Source organism: Oryctolagus cuniculus, chromosome 10, assembly GCF_051225735.1.
Source record: "Oryctolagus cuniculus isolate XC-2025 breed Fujian yellow rabbit chromosome 10, ASM5122573v1, whole genome shotgun sequence".
NCBI lineage: Eukaryota > Metazoa > Chordata > Mammalia > Lagomorpha > Leporidae > Oryctolagus > Oryctolagus cuniculus.
In genome coordinates, this window is record NC_142876.1 from 21,049,527 (window position 1) to 21,065,783 (window position 16,257).

Consider the following 16,257-nt stretch of genomic DNA (forward strand, 5'->3'; position numbering starts at 1 on the left):
GGTAGGGGGCATTTTAGAAAAAGAATGGAGCATAAAAATGCAGAATGGAAAGATGTTGGCAGAGAGGAGGAGGTTATAAGTGCAGGAGAAGGGAGGGTCCTGAGAAGGCAGGAGAGGCAGGGGCCCTGAACCTAGTAGAGGACTTGACCTTGAACAGGAGGATTGTTTCTCCCTTTTCAGAAGAATGAAAGATGAGTGGGGTTAGTCACTGGGAGTGACTAGAGAATTCACTCTTGTGCTTTGAACATGAACTGAACCTTGAAACATATTAGAAGGCAACTGCATCTGAGATTTAGCCCCTGCATCTTTTAGATCTGTGGCCCTGATACAGAAGAGCATAAAGTTATCTTACTTCACATATTTGCTTTAGTATTTGGAGCCAAAAAGGACTAGAAAATATCCTGTTCCCATGGCAGTCTTGTCAAACTATCTTTTAGAAAACATACAGTGTTCACTAGAAAGGAAGGGCATTCAGTCCAAGTCTATGCAGCGTGTAATGCCTTATTTAAATAAGATGCAGTGACGCATATAAAACAGGCTTTACTAAGCAGCCTATGCTATCAAATCCATGTTTTACGGGAAAGGGTTTCGATAGCATAGCCCAATAACTACTAAGAAGTACATATTATACCACTTAGAGGAGCTGCTTTAGTCAGAGTTTATCAAGTAGATTTAAAACCAGCTCTTAGATCTGGCTCAGATATATTTCTGTTCATTTTTAGAGCAAAATTTTAAATACTCAGACACATAGACAATTGTTTTTTCTCAACACTGGATCTGAATGCTGTACCAGAATTGTTTTTTTTTTGGGGGGGGCTAGATTTTCTCTCCTTTCACACAAGAGCCACTTGGAATTTAAAGATGAATTATGACAGGGAAGAAAAATCTCATTTATTTATCACACTGTTCACTTTCTTTTCTTTCTTTTTTTTTTCATGTTTGAGAAAAGTTCTTCACTTTCTTTTGAAGGGGACATGTTTGTCTGTTCCTCTACTCCACCTCTCTGAGAAACACTTCAGCAAGAAACTAGGGTTTAACCAACATTCCTTGAAATAAAGTGAAAAATTTACATTTTAATTATCTCTAGAACACCAAGGGGCATTTCACTGAGAACCCAGAGATATGAGTTGTGCTCCATCATTGACCGAAAGTGCCCACCTGCCTCTTTCCTCTGGAATAAAACCACAAATAAAGCAGAGCACTTGATTGAACAAGGCCAGGGTCAGGGGTCGGCACCTGGTGTCAGCCCTCACTATGGTCAGGACCATATGACTCCATTGTGTGGCCTGCCGGAAGTGACTCAACACCCCTAGCCCTTTGTAGGGGAGCAGACGTGGCGATGAGGTTCTGTGTAAAGCCAGCCCCATCACTAATACTCTCAAGGAATCACACATCCGCAGCAGACACTGAGGTCCCATAGCGGGCTCTCCCTGCCATAGTATGCTGACATGTGAGAATGTTGTTTACCGTTAATGAGACCCACATTTTCAAAAATCAGGAGTACACAGGTGAGGAAACAAAGGCACCCACTCGTGCACATCGGTGTGTGGGGCAACCAGGTAGTAAACCTTCAGAGGGAATCCTAAACCTGAAACACCGAGAGCTGCAGAGTGCCTCCAGAGGCAGCAGGGGAGGGAGACAATGCATCCCCCTGCCAAGCTCTTCTTCAGCACCTTTCGTCTTCCCACTCCTGACCCTCCTCTTTCTGTATTATAACTGACCTCTTACTGAGAGCCAAAGAAGCCCTGCTCTGCCAGGGTCTTGCCCAATAGAGGGCCCATCTCCCGTCTCTAGGTGGATGCAGACACTGACTCGCGGGTGCCCCGTGGTGCTGTTCGTGGTGCTGAAGCCCGCCGGGGAGCGGAGGCAGCGACCCATCCACAGGCGCTTGGCTGCCACAGGGCTCCTGGCTGTGATCGATGGGAGGGAGTCTGGAAGCAGCTGCCGCCCACAGAGCTGCAGCCAGCTCCGCAGTTTGGCTCCAAGTCTAGCTCATTGGCTGTGTTCTCTGCAGTTGAAAACGGCTGCTTCACTTCTCTCCCCAGGGGGCTTCCCAGAGCCCACCTGGAGCTTGCTGAGTTGGCATCTCTTCCTCCACATCCTCCCAGTGGATGTGAACTCTCTCCTGTCCACTCTCGTTTTGCAGTATTTCACCTGTGCTGAGCATATGACAGTTGGCATCACCCTCCCTCGCACTATCCACTGAGCCATACCTCTTTGACACACAAGCTTTTCTCTTCTCTCCTGTAGATACTTTCTGCTTCCTCTGCCTCTCCTCCCTCAACACTTTTCCAACCAGAACACCTCAAGGTGCAGGGTAGGTGAATCACCTCACCCATGACAGGCAGAACTGATTTCTCTGGGGGTAATTATTTACAAAAGGCAGAGGGTTGAGTCCCAGAGGATCGGGAAAAGTCACCTAAGATATTTCCAGGGAGATAATGTTTGCATGGGTGGTGATCTGGAGGGTGGGGAAGGGGACACAAATACCAGGGGCAATATGAAGGAAGGGGCTGGGACCATGGGTTAGTGCAGAACTGATTGCCTCTAAGACGACCCCCAGCAGGTGGCAGTGTAGTTCATGGTGCTGGCAGTGGAAGCCGTGGTTCAAGGCTCCACTTAAAACTTCCTTCCAAATAACTCCCCAGCCGGATTTGGAGATCTGTCTTCCTGTTGATCCAAGCACTTATCCAGGCTACTATATTCGTGCTAAAAGCATAGTTTGCACAATTCTATTTACTGTAATGCACAGTAATGAAGGGAACCTAAATAGAAAAGAGATGATCAGTGAGAAGTGTTCTTTTTTTTTTTTTTTTTTTTGGTGTGACTGATGGTACTCAGATCAAAACTGTTTAATCATCAATAACATGATTCAGCAGTTGGGAAATGTAAACAAGTTGTGCAACTGCTTGCTTTGGTCAAAGCTCTGGAAGCAGCCCCCAGGGCTGGCTAAGCTCCAGGGAGGATGGTGCCAACAGGATGCCCCCTCCCTCCCACCAGGGCAAAGCTGGCTGTGCCTACAGACCAACTGGCGTGACCTTTGGCTTCTGCAGCACACATGTAGTTGGGTTGGGGTTAATGGCACTTTGCAGGGAGCTCCAATCGAGTAAACAAAAAACTGCCTTGCCCTGTTCTAATGGAGCACATTATTCTGAGGCCTAAGCCTTCATCCAGGCCCCTGCAGCTGCTCTGCAGGTCAGTGCTACCAATAAAGCAATTAGCCAATGAGAAAACTCTTCTTCCCCGAGGGGGACTCAAGGGTTTTTGTTGCAGTTGCTGTGCTTTGCTTTGGGTTTTTAAACAGGCAATCCAAGTTGATCTGAGCCTCTTACATCAGACTCCAGGATGAGGACAGCGAAATTGTGTGTTTGCTGAGTGTGATATTTTAAGGGACTGGTCCCTTGTTCAACACAGCCTGGAGAGCTCACTGCTTCCTGTTCAATTAACCTGAACCATAGCTGAACTCTGCCCTTTGAACTCACTCAGCAGATAAATACATTAGCTCACCTAAGGAATCATTAATATTTTTCAATCACATAAAACAAACATGAATGTCCAAAAACAACCCGAGAGATAGCCAATTAGGAATAGCTCTTGTACCACATCTGAAAAAAATTACGGATAGATGTTATTTACAGAGCAAATTAAGGTCAAGGAAGAAATGAAACCGATGGCACCAACAGTTGTGGAGACAAAGGGGACTTTCATTTTCATATCTGTAATCAAGAGGGATACTGAAAATTTAGCAATTCCTGTTTTTTTTTTTTTTTTTTTTGACAGGCAGAGTGGACAGTGAGAGAGAGAGACAGAGAGAAAGGTCTTCTTTTGCTGTTGGTTCACCCTCCAATGGCTGCCGCGGCAGAGTGGACAGTGAGAGAGAGAGACAGAGAGAAAGGTCTTCCTTTGCTGTTGGTTCACCCTCCAATGGCCGCCGCGGCCGGCGCGCTGCAGCCAGCGCACTGCGCTGATCCGATGGCAGGAGCCAGGTGCTTATCTGGTCTCCCATGGGGTGCAGGGCCCAAGGACTTGGGCCATCCTCCACTGCATTCCCTGGCCACAGCAGAGAGCTGGCCTGGAAGAGGGGCAACCGGGACAGAATCCAGTGCCCCAACCGGGACTAGAACCTGGTGTGCCGGCGCCGCAAGGCGGAGGATTAGTCTAGTGAGCCGCGGCGCCGGCGCAATTCCTGTTCTATCAACACTGTCCTAAAGCAAATGTACCTTCTCTGAACTAGCATCTACTCACTTCCATCCTAATACACAACTCCAAGCTCCCTCTCTTCTTAACTGACTTTGGTGTCCAAGCTTGCTTATATACAGAATCCAAAATACTGCATTTCTAAGGAAAGTTGTGTTCTTGATTTGCCACAAATCAACCAAAATAATGACTGTGGCAGTATCACTATTTTTAAAGTGAATCAGCTTAAATTAACCAAGCTAGTGGTTGGACTGAAATAATGTTACAGTAGAAAATGATGTTCCTGAGACATTGCTACTCTATACATATACACAGATTTTTTTCTTTTGTGGAAAAAAAAAGAGCAAGAGATGCTAAATGCATCTATTTTGTCTTTGTCTCTTCATGCCATCTTAGAAAAATGAGAAAAACATCCCCAACTGGGTCATTACACATTTCAATTTGATTTAATTTCACTTCCCACAATTCTGCCTCCTGACCCCCCTCCCCCTTTCCACTCCCTTTTCATTTTTGTTTGGTTTGGAGTGTGGGCTTAATGCCCAGCTATCCTAGATGAGAACACTTAAAGGAATATCACAAGCGCGAAGGGTAAATCTATTGAACGAGGGTCTTTAACTATGTGGTTTCCTTAAAGGGAAAGGTTGGATCAATAGGATCAATATGAAAGGTTTCCCTGGCCCTGCATAAAAGGGTAAGGGCTTCTCTTTTCACTGGTTTAACTTTACTCTCTGACAAATGCAAATCAATGGATCTGTGTTTACAACAGATTCCCTAACAGACTCAACTTGGGCAAAGCCTGGAGCCTCACCCTGGGGGATGGGGAGTCCATGCTTGCTCCAGAATGCTCTAGGGAACAGTCTCATGCTTCTGCCCTGGGATGGAGTAGAGAACAAGCTGGCAATGGGTGCCCGTCATCCTTAAAAGAATGGGGCCTGCTGCCCACCTAGAGTCTGCTGGAACTCAGGGAGCTGCTACTCTCCAACAAAAGGCAGAAAAATGAGATGCCACACAGGTTCCTTCAAGGATGCCAATACAACACATGTTAACCCACGTCCTAGGATCTGGTGAGACAGCTAACTTGGTTTCCTATCAATACAGATCTCAGAAACTGACCACACAGAGGAATTGTAGTGAAATATCTGCAATTGGAGCTGCACGAATATCCATGCTCTCAGAGTGTTCCCTCTGCCCCTTCTTTGTAATGGACAAGGCAAACCACTGGACCTGTGGATTCTTTTCCCCTTAATTTTACCTTTCCCTTTAAAAATGTGATGCTTTCCAGAGATTACATGACTTCAAGTCAATACCAGTTACAGAGAAATTATTTTTCTTCCTGCAGGAGAAAGTATATGTATATTTGATTACACGAGCCAAAGTCCAATGCTGATTAAATTACGGTGGAGGTGTGCTTCCAACCCAAACAAAGTCTGCTCTCTACAGAAAGAGTAATGGATCCTCAAATGGTGAGAGAGGCGCCAAGCTGGACTGCAGTCCCTGCCCTCTGGGGCAGTTTGTGCGGGACAGTTTTTCACAATAAATGTCCACAGCTTCTAGGAATCTGGCTCCTCAAGTGAGACTATCTGTCCGCCCAGCCCACAGCCTACCTGCATGCCGTGCCCAGATGGCATCAGGTGGGCTGGGCTACCAAATTAACTGCCCTACCTCCTCCCTCTCTACTTGTTTAAAACAAACAAAAACTAAGCACATTTTAAATTTATTGCCTTATATGAAATTTAGAAATCCAAAAGCCATTTCCAGAGGCACGGAGGCTGGTTAGGAGGAAAGACTGGGTGGTGAGTGGTGGTAATGTGCCCTGCCCCCGGGTTGAGTCAGCCCAGGCAGGCCCTCTGCTCCTAACAGCATAGGGCTTCCTCACCAATGGCACAGAGATTCTCCCCATGAAGAAGTGGCTTTCCCCAGGTCAGGAAAGATAGTGATCACCGGAAGATTTAGGGTATGCACAGCTCAGAGAGTCTGAAGATGAAGTTTAAGGCCCGAGGTGCCTCCATCTTGGCCCTCTTCCCCACAGCCTGTCATCCAAGTGGTGATCTCTATGTATGTCCTCCTCGTTTCCCTTCCCTTGGCAACAACCCAGAAATGAAATCTCTCTGCTTCTTGAGGTTTTCATTCCCCCTAGGGTTACCCTACATGACACCACTTTTCACGAAGACACTTTCTGCCAATTGCAGCCAGCAGGGTGATGTGGTGGGGCCTAGAACTTTCTTCACAGACCTGTTCAGCCCCCTTCCTCTTACTTCCCTTGAGAAATGGGTGCTTAAAGGCCAGAGAGCCTGGCAGGGGCACCGGGGCCCTCCCTGTCACATCAAGGGGTGGTTCTAAAATGAAACCCTGGTTTGAAGACAGGGGAAGAGGCAGGTTCTCCTTCCCTCTGGGGCTCAGGCCCAGAGCTCTGGAATGTAAAGCGAGGTAAAGCAGGCAGCAGCCTGTGGCCTCTGGGCAGACCCCACTCACCAGGAGAGGGCATCAACTGCTAGGGTCTTGTAGGACCATAGGGAGACTACGGCAGTTGTTCCTGCCCTACCCAGACCATTCACTGGGAGTCCTGCCCTGTTTTAGGATTCTAAGATGGGGCTGGGGGAGAGCCTAAAATCCCACCCTCCAAATGCCCACTCACCCCTCCCAGATCCCAGAGGTCCTTCCAGTGGGTCCTGTTGGGGAAGGGCCAGCTGTCGTCCAGACTCACCCTGCTTAGTTTCAGTGCCCCCCCCCCACCCCCGACCCAGCTCCAAGTTTTCAGGAGACCAGTGGGACCCTTCCTCCTGACTAGCAGTCAAGGTGGTGGATCAAAGTTCCCTTTTTGGGGCTGGCGCTGTGGTGTAGAAGGTTAAGCCTCCACCTGCTGCCAGCATCCCATAGGGGTACTGGCTCCAGTCCCGAGTCCCAGATGTTCTACTTCCAATCCAGATCCCTGCTAATGGCCCGGGAAAGCATCAGAAGATGGCCCAGGTCTTTGGGCCCCTACACTCATGTGGGAGACCCAGAGCAAGCTTCTGGCTCCTGGCTCCTCGCGTAGCCCTGGTCATTGGGACCATTTGGGGAATGAACCAGCAGATCAAAGATCTCTCTCTGCCTTTCAAATAAATCTTTAACACACACACACACACACAGAAAAAAAAACCTCTCTTCCTCAGCACCCCTGGGAGTCAGAGGAGACCATAGGCTCATTCCTGTCTCATCTCAAAACAGAACCAAATTGAGTTCTATCTCTCCCCCTTTCCTGCTGCTTTTCCTCATTGTTCCCGGAGAAGGAAGGAAAATGCTCCTTTCCTCACAGATTAAGACTTCCCATTGAAGGAAAAGCTTAGCTTTCTCCAACTGGAGGATTTATAATTAAAAAAAAAAAACCACACACACACACAAGACAACTTAGTTCTCAGCCCAATCCACTATAGTCCCAGCTCTTTCATTCTTTCCATAAAATTTGCCTTAGTATTTCTTCCAGAAGCACAGCCATGAGTGGGTAGCAGGTGTAAGAGCACAGTCTCAGAGAAAAATCTCCCCACCTAGGGTGGGCCTGTGGCCTTCACCTCCTCGGGGACATGGAGAGGGGTGGGAAGGGAGAGCCGTGGGATTCTAGAGCTCTTCCTACCTTCCTTCTCCAGCCGAGGTAGGACGCAAGAATCTTCCCTGCTCCATCCTGGTAGCCCAGGGCAGACATGGCCATTCTGAGGGGTAAAGCCCAGCTTTTGTTAGTGGGACCGCTTTTAGTCAGTCAACTAAAGGCACCTGCGTGAAGAGTCACGCGTGGGACTCCGGAGCGGATCCACGGATCATTAAGCTGTGCGGTTAGCAAGCAGCTTTTGCCACCTCATTTCCAGACTTGGGCCTGGTCGCTCGCACATATCGAGACCGAATTTCGAAACTCGGGGCTTTCCAGAATGGTTTCGATGGAAAAAAAAAAAAAAAAGAAAGAAAGAAAAGAAAAAGAAAAATAGACGTTGCCCAGGGCCTCCTTGGACCAGGTTCGGGCTACTCGGACCCCGCGGTGACAGCTAAGGACAGGAGAGCTGGGAAGACTGGAATGTCGGTCCTCGCCACGCCGAGGAGCCCTCCGGGAGGGCACAGAACAGCAGTACGAGCGCCCAGGGACTGGGGCAGACGGCAGGGAGCCCTGCGAGAGAAGGAGAAAACCCCAGGGAAGAAGAGGCGGGCCGGAGCTGCGCGGGGGAGGAGCTGCGGTCCGCCTCCAGGACCGCCCAGTGCCGCAGCCGCGCGGGGAGCCTGGGCGCTGGCGAGCGCTCTGCTGGGAAGAGCGCGCCGTCGGGCTTACTGGAAACGCGCCGGATCATGTTCCAGATCAATGAAATCTGGGTCCACACGTTTGCGTTATTGTTGCCAGCATTAATGCTCTTTTAATCTTCTAAACATTATCAGCATCGATCTCCCTCCATATACACATTTGTTTGAGAAAGTGACATAACCACACGGTGGAAAGCCTGGAATAAAAATAAATGGGCCGCTTCTCGCGTCCAGGGCGCCGGGAGGCCTGGGCCGCTTCTCGCGTCGGGTTCACGCCCCTCCGCCGTGTTCCGCCGCCTCGGCTGGCTCCCACCAACCTTCATGCGGGTTAGAAGGTGTTCTCCCGGCACCTGGGTCTTAACAAGGACGCGAAAGAGCTTTCCAATTATTAATCCGCCTTGCCAGCGGCAGAAAATATTTGTTCCACGCCGGCGTGGGTTGCATTCGGCCTCCCGGGCTGGGAGGAACTAAATTGACTGCAGAGGGGGCCTGGGCCGGGAGCTAGGCAGCGGGAGGGGAGGGGAGAGGAGGCGTCCGCCGCGAGGGAGGTCTCCTCCCAGCCTCGCCGCTTCCGAGACGCGCGGCTGCACGCGTTCCCTGAGGACCGCCGCGGCGCAGCCAGAGACAGGGACACACGTGGTGCCGTGGCAGGAGCCACGTTGAGCCCTGGCCTGGTCGTGCTGCGGGTGTCAGCTGGGCCAGGGCGACATCTTGGCGGGTTGGCTAAGGGCTTTCGGCCACCTTAACAGAATCGGCTGCTGGGAGCTGCAGCCTGGAGAGGTCCGTGAGTCTGTACGGGGCGGGGACTGCTCGCAGAAGGAGCGAGGCTCACTGGAGGCGGAAATGTAGGCAGGGCAAGTAGTCGGGGGTGCTCAGCTGTGGCTTCCGGGCGTTGGAAGAAACCGAGGCCTGGCTCTCCCTCCGCGAGGCGCACGTCAGTTCATGCCTGGGTTCACTCAGTGCCTCGGTGCAGGAGTTTGTGCTTGGTTCGGAGGCCGCCTGCGTTCAAAGCCGAACGCGTGCGTGCTCAAAATCGCAGGGCTCTGTCCTCTCTGCCTGCTGCCAGGTTAATAAAAACCGCCCCGTGGGAGCCGGCATCAGGACCTCAACGCCTAGCTGGCCTGACCCTGCGCACTTGCACCACTCGCCGTCCTGGCCACTCTTTCCGCGTGCGCCGCCGCGCATTTGGAGGTCATTAATCTTGAAATCTAACGCTGGGGCAGTCTGCGCTTCCCCGACGTCTGTCTGCTTCTTTCCTCCGGAAGTTCCTTCCCTGGCTGGGCTGTGCCTTGGTGACGCACCGCACTTGCTCCGATGGCGAGGTTTGCAGGCGCTGACCAAATTAGACATCTTCATGCTGGCTGGCTCAAACCCGTCTGTTGGGCCTTCCGGCAGGACCCGAGTGGGCCCAGCGTGAACGGAAACGGAAAGCTATAAGGGGACAGGTGAACAGAAAGAAAAGGGCCTGGTCTGGGAGCCCTGAGTGCGGGAAGCGGGGCGGGCCTGGCCGACTCGCGGGCTTGTGTAACCCCCAGGTCGCTATGGCCTGGGCCCTCCAAGGCGTCCCGGCGGGGATTCCGAGCGAGCGAGCGATCTCTTGGCGAAGAAGGCCCCCTCTTCTCCATTCGCTGCTGGCCCCGAGCGCTCCTGAGCACATAATACCTACTTAGCAGCCTCGCTTCTGTGCCCGTGTCTGAAGAGACTGATCTACTGACCCCAAACTGAAAGGCCTCCTCTGTAATAATAACCACTCAACACACTTGTAGTTGCTGATAGAATGGCCAGATAAAAAAGGCTAAAGCTCTCGTCCCTTTTCAACCTGCGGTAATAAAACAGACACATTTGAATGCTTGAGCCAGGCAGGGTCGGCAGCAGACATTTCGCACTCGCTAGGGGAGGCGGCGGTGTCCAGCCGAGACGGCTCCTGCGCTGTTCCGCCCAGAAGCAGGCAGCTCTGGCCATGCCCTGCCCGGGCCAGCCGCTGGTGCAGGTGGAGTTGAGGAGCCGGGGGGGGGGGGCGGGGGGGGCAATCACTCCAGCATTACTTTCCACATAGCTTCCAGCCCTGCTCAGGCAGGAGGCACAAGTGTTTTTACAACACCGTGTCCTTTGCGCGACAGGCGTGAGGGGGCGGCAGCGCTCCGAGCTCGGCCAGCGTGGAACAGCTGTCACCCTGCTGTGAACGGTACCCCCTGGACCAGCTGCCAAGTTCCTTCTGGCTCTCAGTGCCCAGGAGGCCGGCCGGAGAAGGCCCGGGGCCTGCCGGGGCTACACGACAAGGGGGTGGGACCACGTCCAGACCCGTCAGCCAGGCTTGGGTCCATCCCCCACCGCTGCTTTCCACGTACGGCTTTATCTTTGCCGGAAACCAAGAGAAAATGGTAGAAGATGAAGATTAAAATAAAGAAAGAAAAAGAATGTCGATTTCTAAATTCGCCCAACAGTGTCCAGAGTCCACCGATCTTGGTGGGGAGAAAGCTGGTTTTCGTTACTTTCTTAGGTCAACACTGAGGGACGACTATTGAGTGGCAGGTTGGGATCTAAGGAGGAGGCTGTCAGAGCGGAAACGCCCCCTCCCCGAACCCGGGGGAAAACGGCTGCCTGTCACATCCCCCAGCCCTGGCAGGCGTTGGTCGCGTGCACCCCACAAGCCGTGCGCAGCTGTGCCGAGGAAAGCCCAGGGGAGCGCGAGAGGGAGCCTGAGCTCTTAGCTCCGGAATTTGCCTTGCCCGGCGGGCTCGGAACCGCGCGCGTCTCATTATCCGCGCTATGCAAATCGACGCTACCACGAATCGGTTTGTCCTATAGCCCGCAGATCTCGAGAAATCCCCTCAGTCCAAGAGAAGCCGCCAACCTCGGCTGCCAGTAGAGTGTTGTGTGTCGTCCCCTTCAGGGGGCCTGCACACTGCCCCGCTGGGCCCCTGGCCCAGTCCACAAGCAGCGCAGTAGCCACACGCGCGGCGCGGGGTCTTTGCGCACAAAAGCGCGCAACTGCGTGCCAGTCTCAGCCTCTGCTGCGTCTTTCGCTCTCGCTCCTGCACCCGCCGCCCACACAGGAGATTTCTGTGCTCCTAGAACAATAGAGGGCTGTACCTCGCGGCTCGGCCACTAGAGGAGGCACAAAGAGCCGAGACCGCTCCAGAACAATGTAGCCGGCGCGTGGACCCGTCCCCTTCCGCGGTCCGCCCGCCTTCCCTGCCGCGGGGCTCAGCGCACAATCAGAGCCCGCTTAATGCAAAGGCGGAGCCTGTAGCCCGCGGCCGGGATGCATTAATTAACTAATCTGCATCTTAATTTCCCAGCACCTTTTTCTGCGAGCGCCTGGCCTCTCCAGGAAACCCGGCATACCTTAGCAGACGCTGGGAGCGCGGTTAGGGTGACCAGCCAGCGAGGCAGCGAGCTCTCCACTGCCTCTTCTCCCCAGTCTTTCTAAAGCGGTGAACTAGACAGTCCCAACCTTCGCCTTTACACCCTCCCCTTGATGTAGGCAGTGACGCCGGCGCTAGCCACAGCCCGCTCTCACCGTCAAGCCCGGTCAGAAACTCTCTGCGCCAAAGCCAAAGCCGGAGTTGGGTTCCGGACGCGGCGCTGTATCCCAGCCGCTAGCCCCCCAGGCGGGCAAGGCAGTGCCGCTCGCTAAAGACCAAAGAAGTTTGTCTGATGTGGTGTGGTGTGGTCGGGAGAGGGAGAGCTCTGTCTTCTCAAGAACAGAGCATCTCAGCTACCGCCACGTAGGGAGATTGGGCAGCCTGGAGAACGCCAATGTGCGGTCTAAAAAGAGTTCAAGTGCACAGGTTTTGAATCAGGGCAGTTCCTGGTTTCTGTGAGTGCTGGAAAGACAGGGGCTTCCAGCAGGCACCGCGCACCCCTCTCCCGCCTCCCGCTGCTCGAAGAGGTCAGAGGGAGGCCAAAGGTTGGAGAATGAGGGGGGGGGGGGTTGTCGGTTCATGAAAGCTCAGGGACAGGGAGAGGGGAAGAGAAGAAAAGAGAGGACAGGAACCGGGAGAAGTGAAAAAGGAGAAAGAGAAATGGAAGAAGAAATAAAAGAACACAACGGAAGCGCACAGGGTAAAGCAGAAAGGCACCGGGAAAAGAGACGGGGCCAGTAGGTCTGCTCCGGCTCCTAGGAGCCCTCCCGGCAGCCCAGCCCCGCTGCCCCAAGGGCTCACCTGCCAGGCGCAAGGCGGACATGCGCTGGAACTCCGGCTCCTGCAGCCACTTCCACATCCTGCGGAAGGTCTCCCTGCCAGATTTGAGTTTACTCCACGGTTTTGGATTGCGGAGCAGGTCGGAGAGAGTCCCCTGAGACCGGCACAGCACTCTCTGCGCGAAGATGGCCTGCGGGATGCTATAGCGCTTCAGCTCGGCCGTGATGCGCTGCGCCACCTCTTTGGTGTTGATCTCCTCCAGCTGGCCCGAAGTAGCCACCTGCGAGCCCGACGACGAGGAGGGCGGGCGCTCGCGGCTGGGCGCCAGCACCGGCCCGTGCGACTGAGCGTGGCCCGGGTGGTGCAGGCCGTTGAGGTGCGACATCATGGCCGCGGGCGGGGTGCCCAGGCCTCGGGACAGGTGCTGCTCCCCGCGCGTCAGCATGGCAGTGTGGTGCGCGTCGAAGTTGGGGCTGAGCATTTTGTCGTGGCCTGGAGGGCCGTAGTTGGGCAGACTCTGCTGCGCGTTGTGGAGGCCGCCCAGCCCGTTGCCCAGCGGCGTGGCGGCCAGCGGGGACAGACTCTGGCTCATGCCCGGCATCTCCTTGTAGGGACTGTAGAGGTTGTTCATGGCCGGGAGCCCGCGCTCGTCGCGCATGAGGGTGAAGCTGCCGCTGACGTTGCCCGACAGGCGCTGGTGGTGGTGGTGGTGGTGGTGGTGCGGGTGGTGGTGCGGGTGCGGGTGGTGGAACTTGTCGGACACGGTGGAGATGGGCGGCAGCGGCTGCAGCGGCGTCAGCGTGGTATAGGTGTTGCTCATGCCCATGCCCGGCGGGGACGAGTCGCAGGACATGCTCATGGCGTGGTGCAGCGGGATGGAGAGCTCGGGCCGGTAGTCGCCGCCGTCCAGGATCGAGGCCATGCTGGTGACCATGGCCGAGCGCGACGCCGCCGCTGCCGCCGCAGCCGCCGCCGTGCCCAGCTCTTGGTGCGCCGTGGGCGGCGGCGGGCCCCGCAGCGAGCCCGCGGCGCCGCGGCCCGCGTGGTGGGGGCTGGGGCTGGCCAGCAGCTCCTGTTCATGCCCCGGGGCCCCGCCGCCGCCCCCGCCGCCCCCGCCGCCGCCCCCGCCGCTGCCGCCGCCGGCCGGCCCGTGCAAAGTGCCCAGACTTTCCATTGTCAGCTCCGGGTTCATGGCGCAGCCTTCTAGGTCTTTGGTGAGGCATCGATAGGCGGTGTAGGCAGCCTTCATTCAGTCCATCGGGGCCCGGGGGCGGCGGGGGCGGCGGGGGCGGCCGGCGGGCTGGCGAGGCGCGCGTGGCGGGGCTCGGCCGCGGGCGCGGAGTGCGGAGCTTGTGGAGCGGGCGTGCGCGCGGGGTGCGCCCCGGCTGCGGGCGGGCGCGCCCGGGTGGGGGCGGGGTGGGGGCGGCCGGGGCGTGCGTGCGGGAGAGGGGAGGGGGCGGGGAGGGAGGGAGGGATCACCGGGCCCCGCCGCTCGGGCCGGCGCGCTGCCTCGCCATGTCCGAGCCCGCTCCGGCGCCGACGTCTTCTGTTTGGGTGAGCGGGAGCTGTCCAGAAGGGCTCTGCCGCTCGCCGGGGCAGCCAACCTACCCTCCCGGGCCCGGGGCGGGGCTGTGCTGGACTGGCGCGGCGAGCAGCCATTCCGCAGCCGCAGCTGCCCCGGGGGGCGGGCCCTTTGCGCGTAGCTGCCAGTGGCCGCGAGGGGGCGGGGACGCGCGTTTCATGTTTGGCTGACGGCTCGGTGCCTTTTTTTCCTCCTCTGCTACTGGAATCAAACGTCAAGGAGAGGGAAAGAGGGAGGGAGGGAGAGAGGGAGGGGAGGGGCGGCGGGCAGAGGGCGGCTGGAGTGCGGGCGAGGCAGGGGGATTATGCGAACGACGCAGCCCCGCGGCCCCCGGGGCAGCTGCGGTCTGGGGAAAGGGGCAGTGCTCAGTCCCCTTCCTCTCACCTCAAAGCTCTTCTTCAGCCTGACCGGCCGGGAGGAGGAGACTCCGCCGCTCGCGGGTGCAGAAACAAACGCACGCCTCCCTGCAAGCCGCCTCCCGAGAGTCCCTCGCGGGGAGCCGGGAGTTCAGCCTTTTAAAATGCAAGCGCTAATGTATTCTAATGCACCGTAGGTTCCCGGGACCAGGGCGTGCATAATCTGTGGGGCGGCGAAGGGAACTCCAGTGGCGGCCCGACCGCGGGCGGCGCGGGCGCATAATGCATGCAAAGTTAACACAATAACATCACTTAATTATCCGGCGAGCCCATAAATCTCCCAGTTATGAGGCTTCAGAAGGGCCCCGTTAGATTGCAAAAATAAAATTAGAATTTCGGGAGCTACAATTTCAAGGGGACCAAGTATTTACTTCATTAGCCATTTGGAAAGCAGAGGGGCGTGTAGGAGCCGGAGGGGTGGGGGTGAGCAGGGTGGCCCACGTCCATGGCCAGCAAACTTCAGCGGGGGGCAGAGAGCAAGCAAACCAAATAGGACACTAGTCCGGTATCCTTCCCCTAACAGACACCGCGGGCGCTCACACACAGGCTCAGGATAACCCCCCATCCAAACACATGCTCTCACATGCACACACAGGCGCGCGCGCACACACACATGCAGGCATATGCTCACACACCCACATGTACGCGCACGGAGGCACACACACTGTTTCTCTCGAATCCCGGGAGAGGAACGCCTGGGGTTTCTGCGGTGGGTGGAGGACCCTGGAGCCCCCGCTGACATCTGCGTATTTAAACCTCGTTTCTCCAACATCAGAGCCCCACCAGCTGGATAGCGCTCCCAAGCCTTAGCGTTTACAAGTGCCCCTTGGTCTTGCTATAATTTCCGTCGTTTGGCCAACTCAGGTTGGGCTGGGGGCCGAGAGGACATGGAATTTTCCGAGGCCCGTGTCAGGTGCAGGGGAAGTGGAAGACAGCCAGAGAGGCCAACTCCCCGCATTGAAAGCCTAGAAAGTAGCCGATTTTTCCAAAGCAGGTTGCTCTCTGTTTGCCTCCGAAGATTCAAGCTGGCTGAGGTTGCGCAGATGTTGCTTTTGTTTAAAGAGACAGTAATTAAGGACAGGGTGGACATAAGTTTGAGAAGCGTGACCTATTTTCTTTTGATCAGCTGTCAAAAGAAGAGCAGGGGGTCTCCTTAAGACAGCCCCCTCCAACCACTTCCAGCTGTTAGAGAAAACTTGATAAGAAAACAAGGACCCCGCCTGGAATACTGTATGAGCCTTCGTGGCACTGGAGCCAAGGTTTAATTCATTTGGAAAGCAGTTCTTAGTCTCAGTGACCTTTTCCGCTGCCCTCTTCTCTCTTCAAGATACGGAAAGGGGAAATCTCCCACACCATTCTGTCACACGAATGGACAGTGACCTTATTCACAGATCAGCCTTAAGGAGCCCCGGCCAATATGTTGCCAATTAGTCTTTCAAAACGGTGTCGTCTTGGTGATATCAAAGCCTGGATAAGAAAGCAGCAGATCCCCTTGCTTAGGCAGACATACTTTTCTAGCTGCTCCCATCTTGAGTGCCATAACAGGGGACAGGTGAAATAACCCCCTTGTCTTCTGTTTCTTGGGTTCTCCTCTCCCCTGAGCCACCTCCTGCTGAATCCTTCCCACTCCCTGCTTTATGTATGGCAGCTGGAC

At 55.0% G+C, this 16,257-nt stretch overlaps 1 protein-coding gene across 3 annotated transcripts in view; it reads right to left on the minus strand.

Moving 5' to 3' along the window:
* ONECUT2 (one cut homeobox 2) overlaps positions 1–14,757 on the minus strand; it is a 54,268-nt gene extending 39,511 nt beyond the window's left edge. For 2 of the 3 annotated variants that reach the window (XR_007921442.3, XM_051851187.3), the window contains exon 1: positions 12,627–14,677. Coding sequence is in view for 2 of the 3 variants with exons in the window: in XM_051851187.3 (XP_051707147.1) it covers positions 12,627–13,854 (1,228 nt within the window). In the remaining variant the exon portion in view is untranslated. Of the gene's footprint in view, positions 1–8,576; positions 9,889–12,626 lie in introns of those variants that run through there. The other variant, XM_089305091.1, reaches the window with a different exon arrangement.
* Between the last annotated feature and the right edge of the window lie 1,500 nt (positions 14,758–16,257).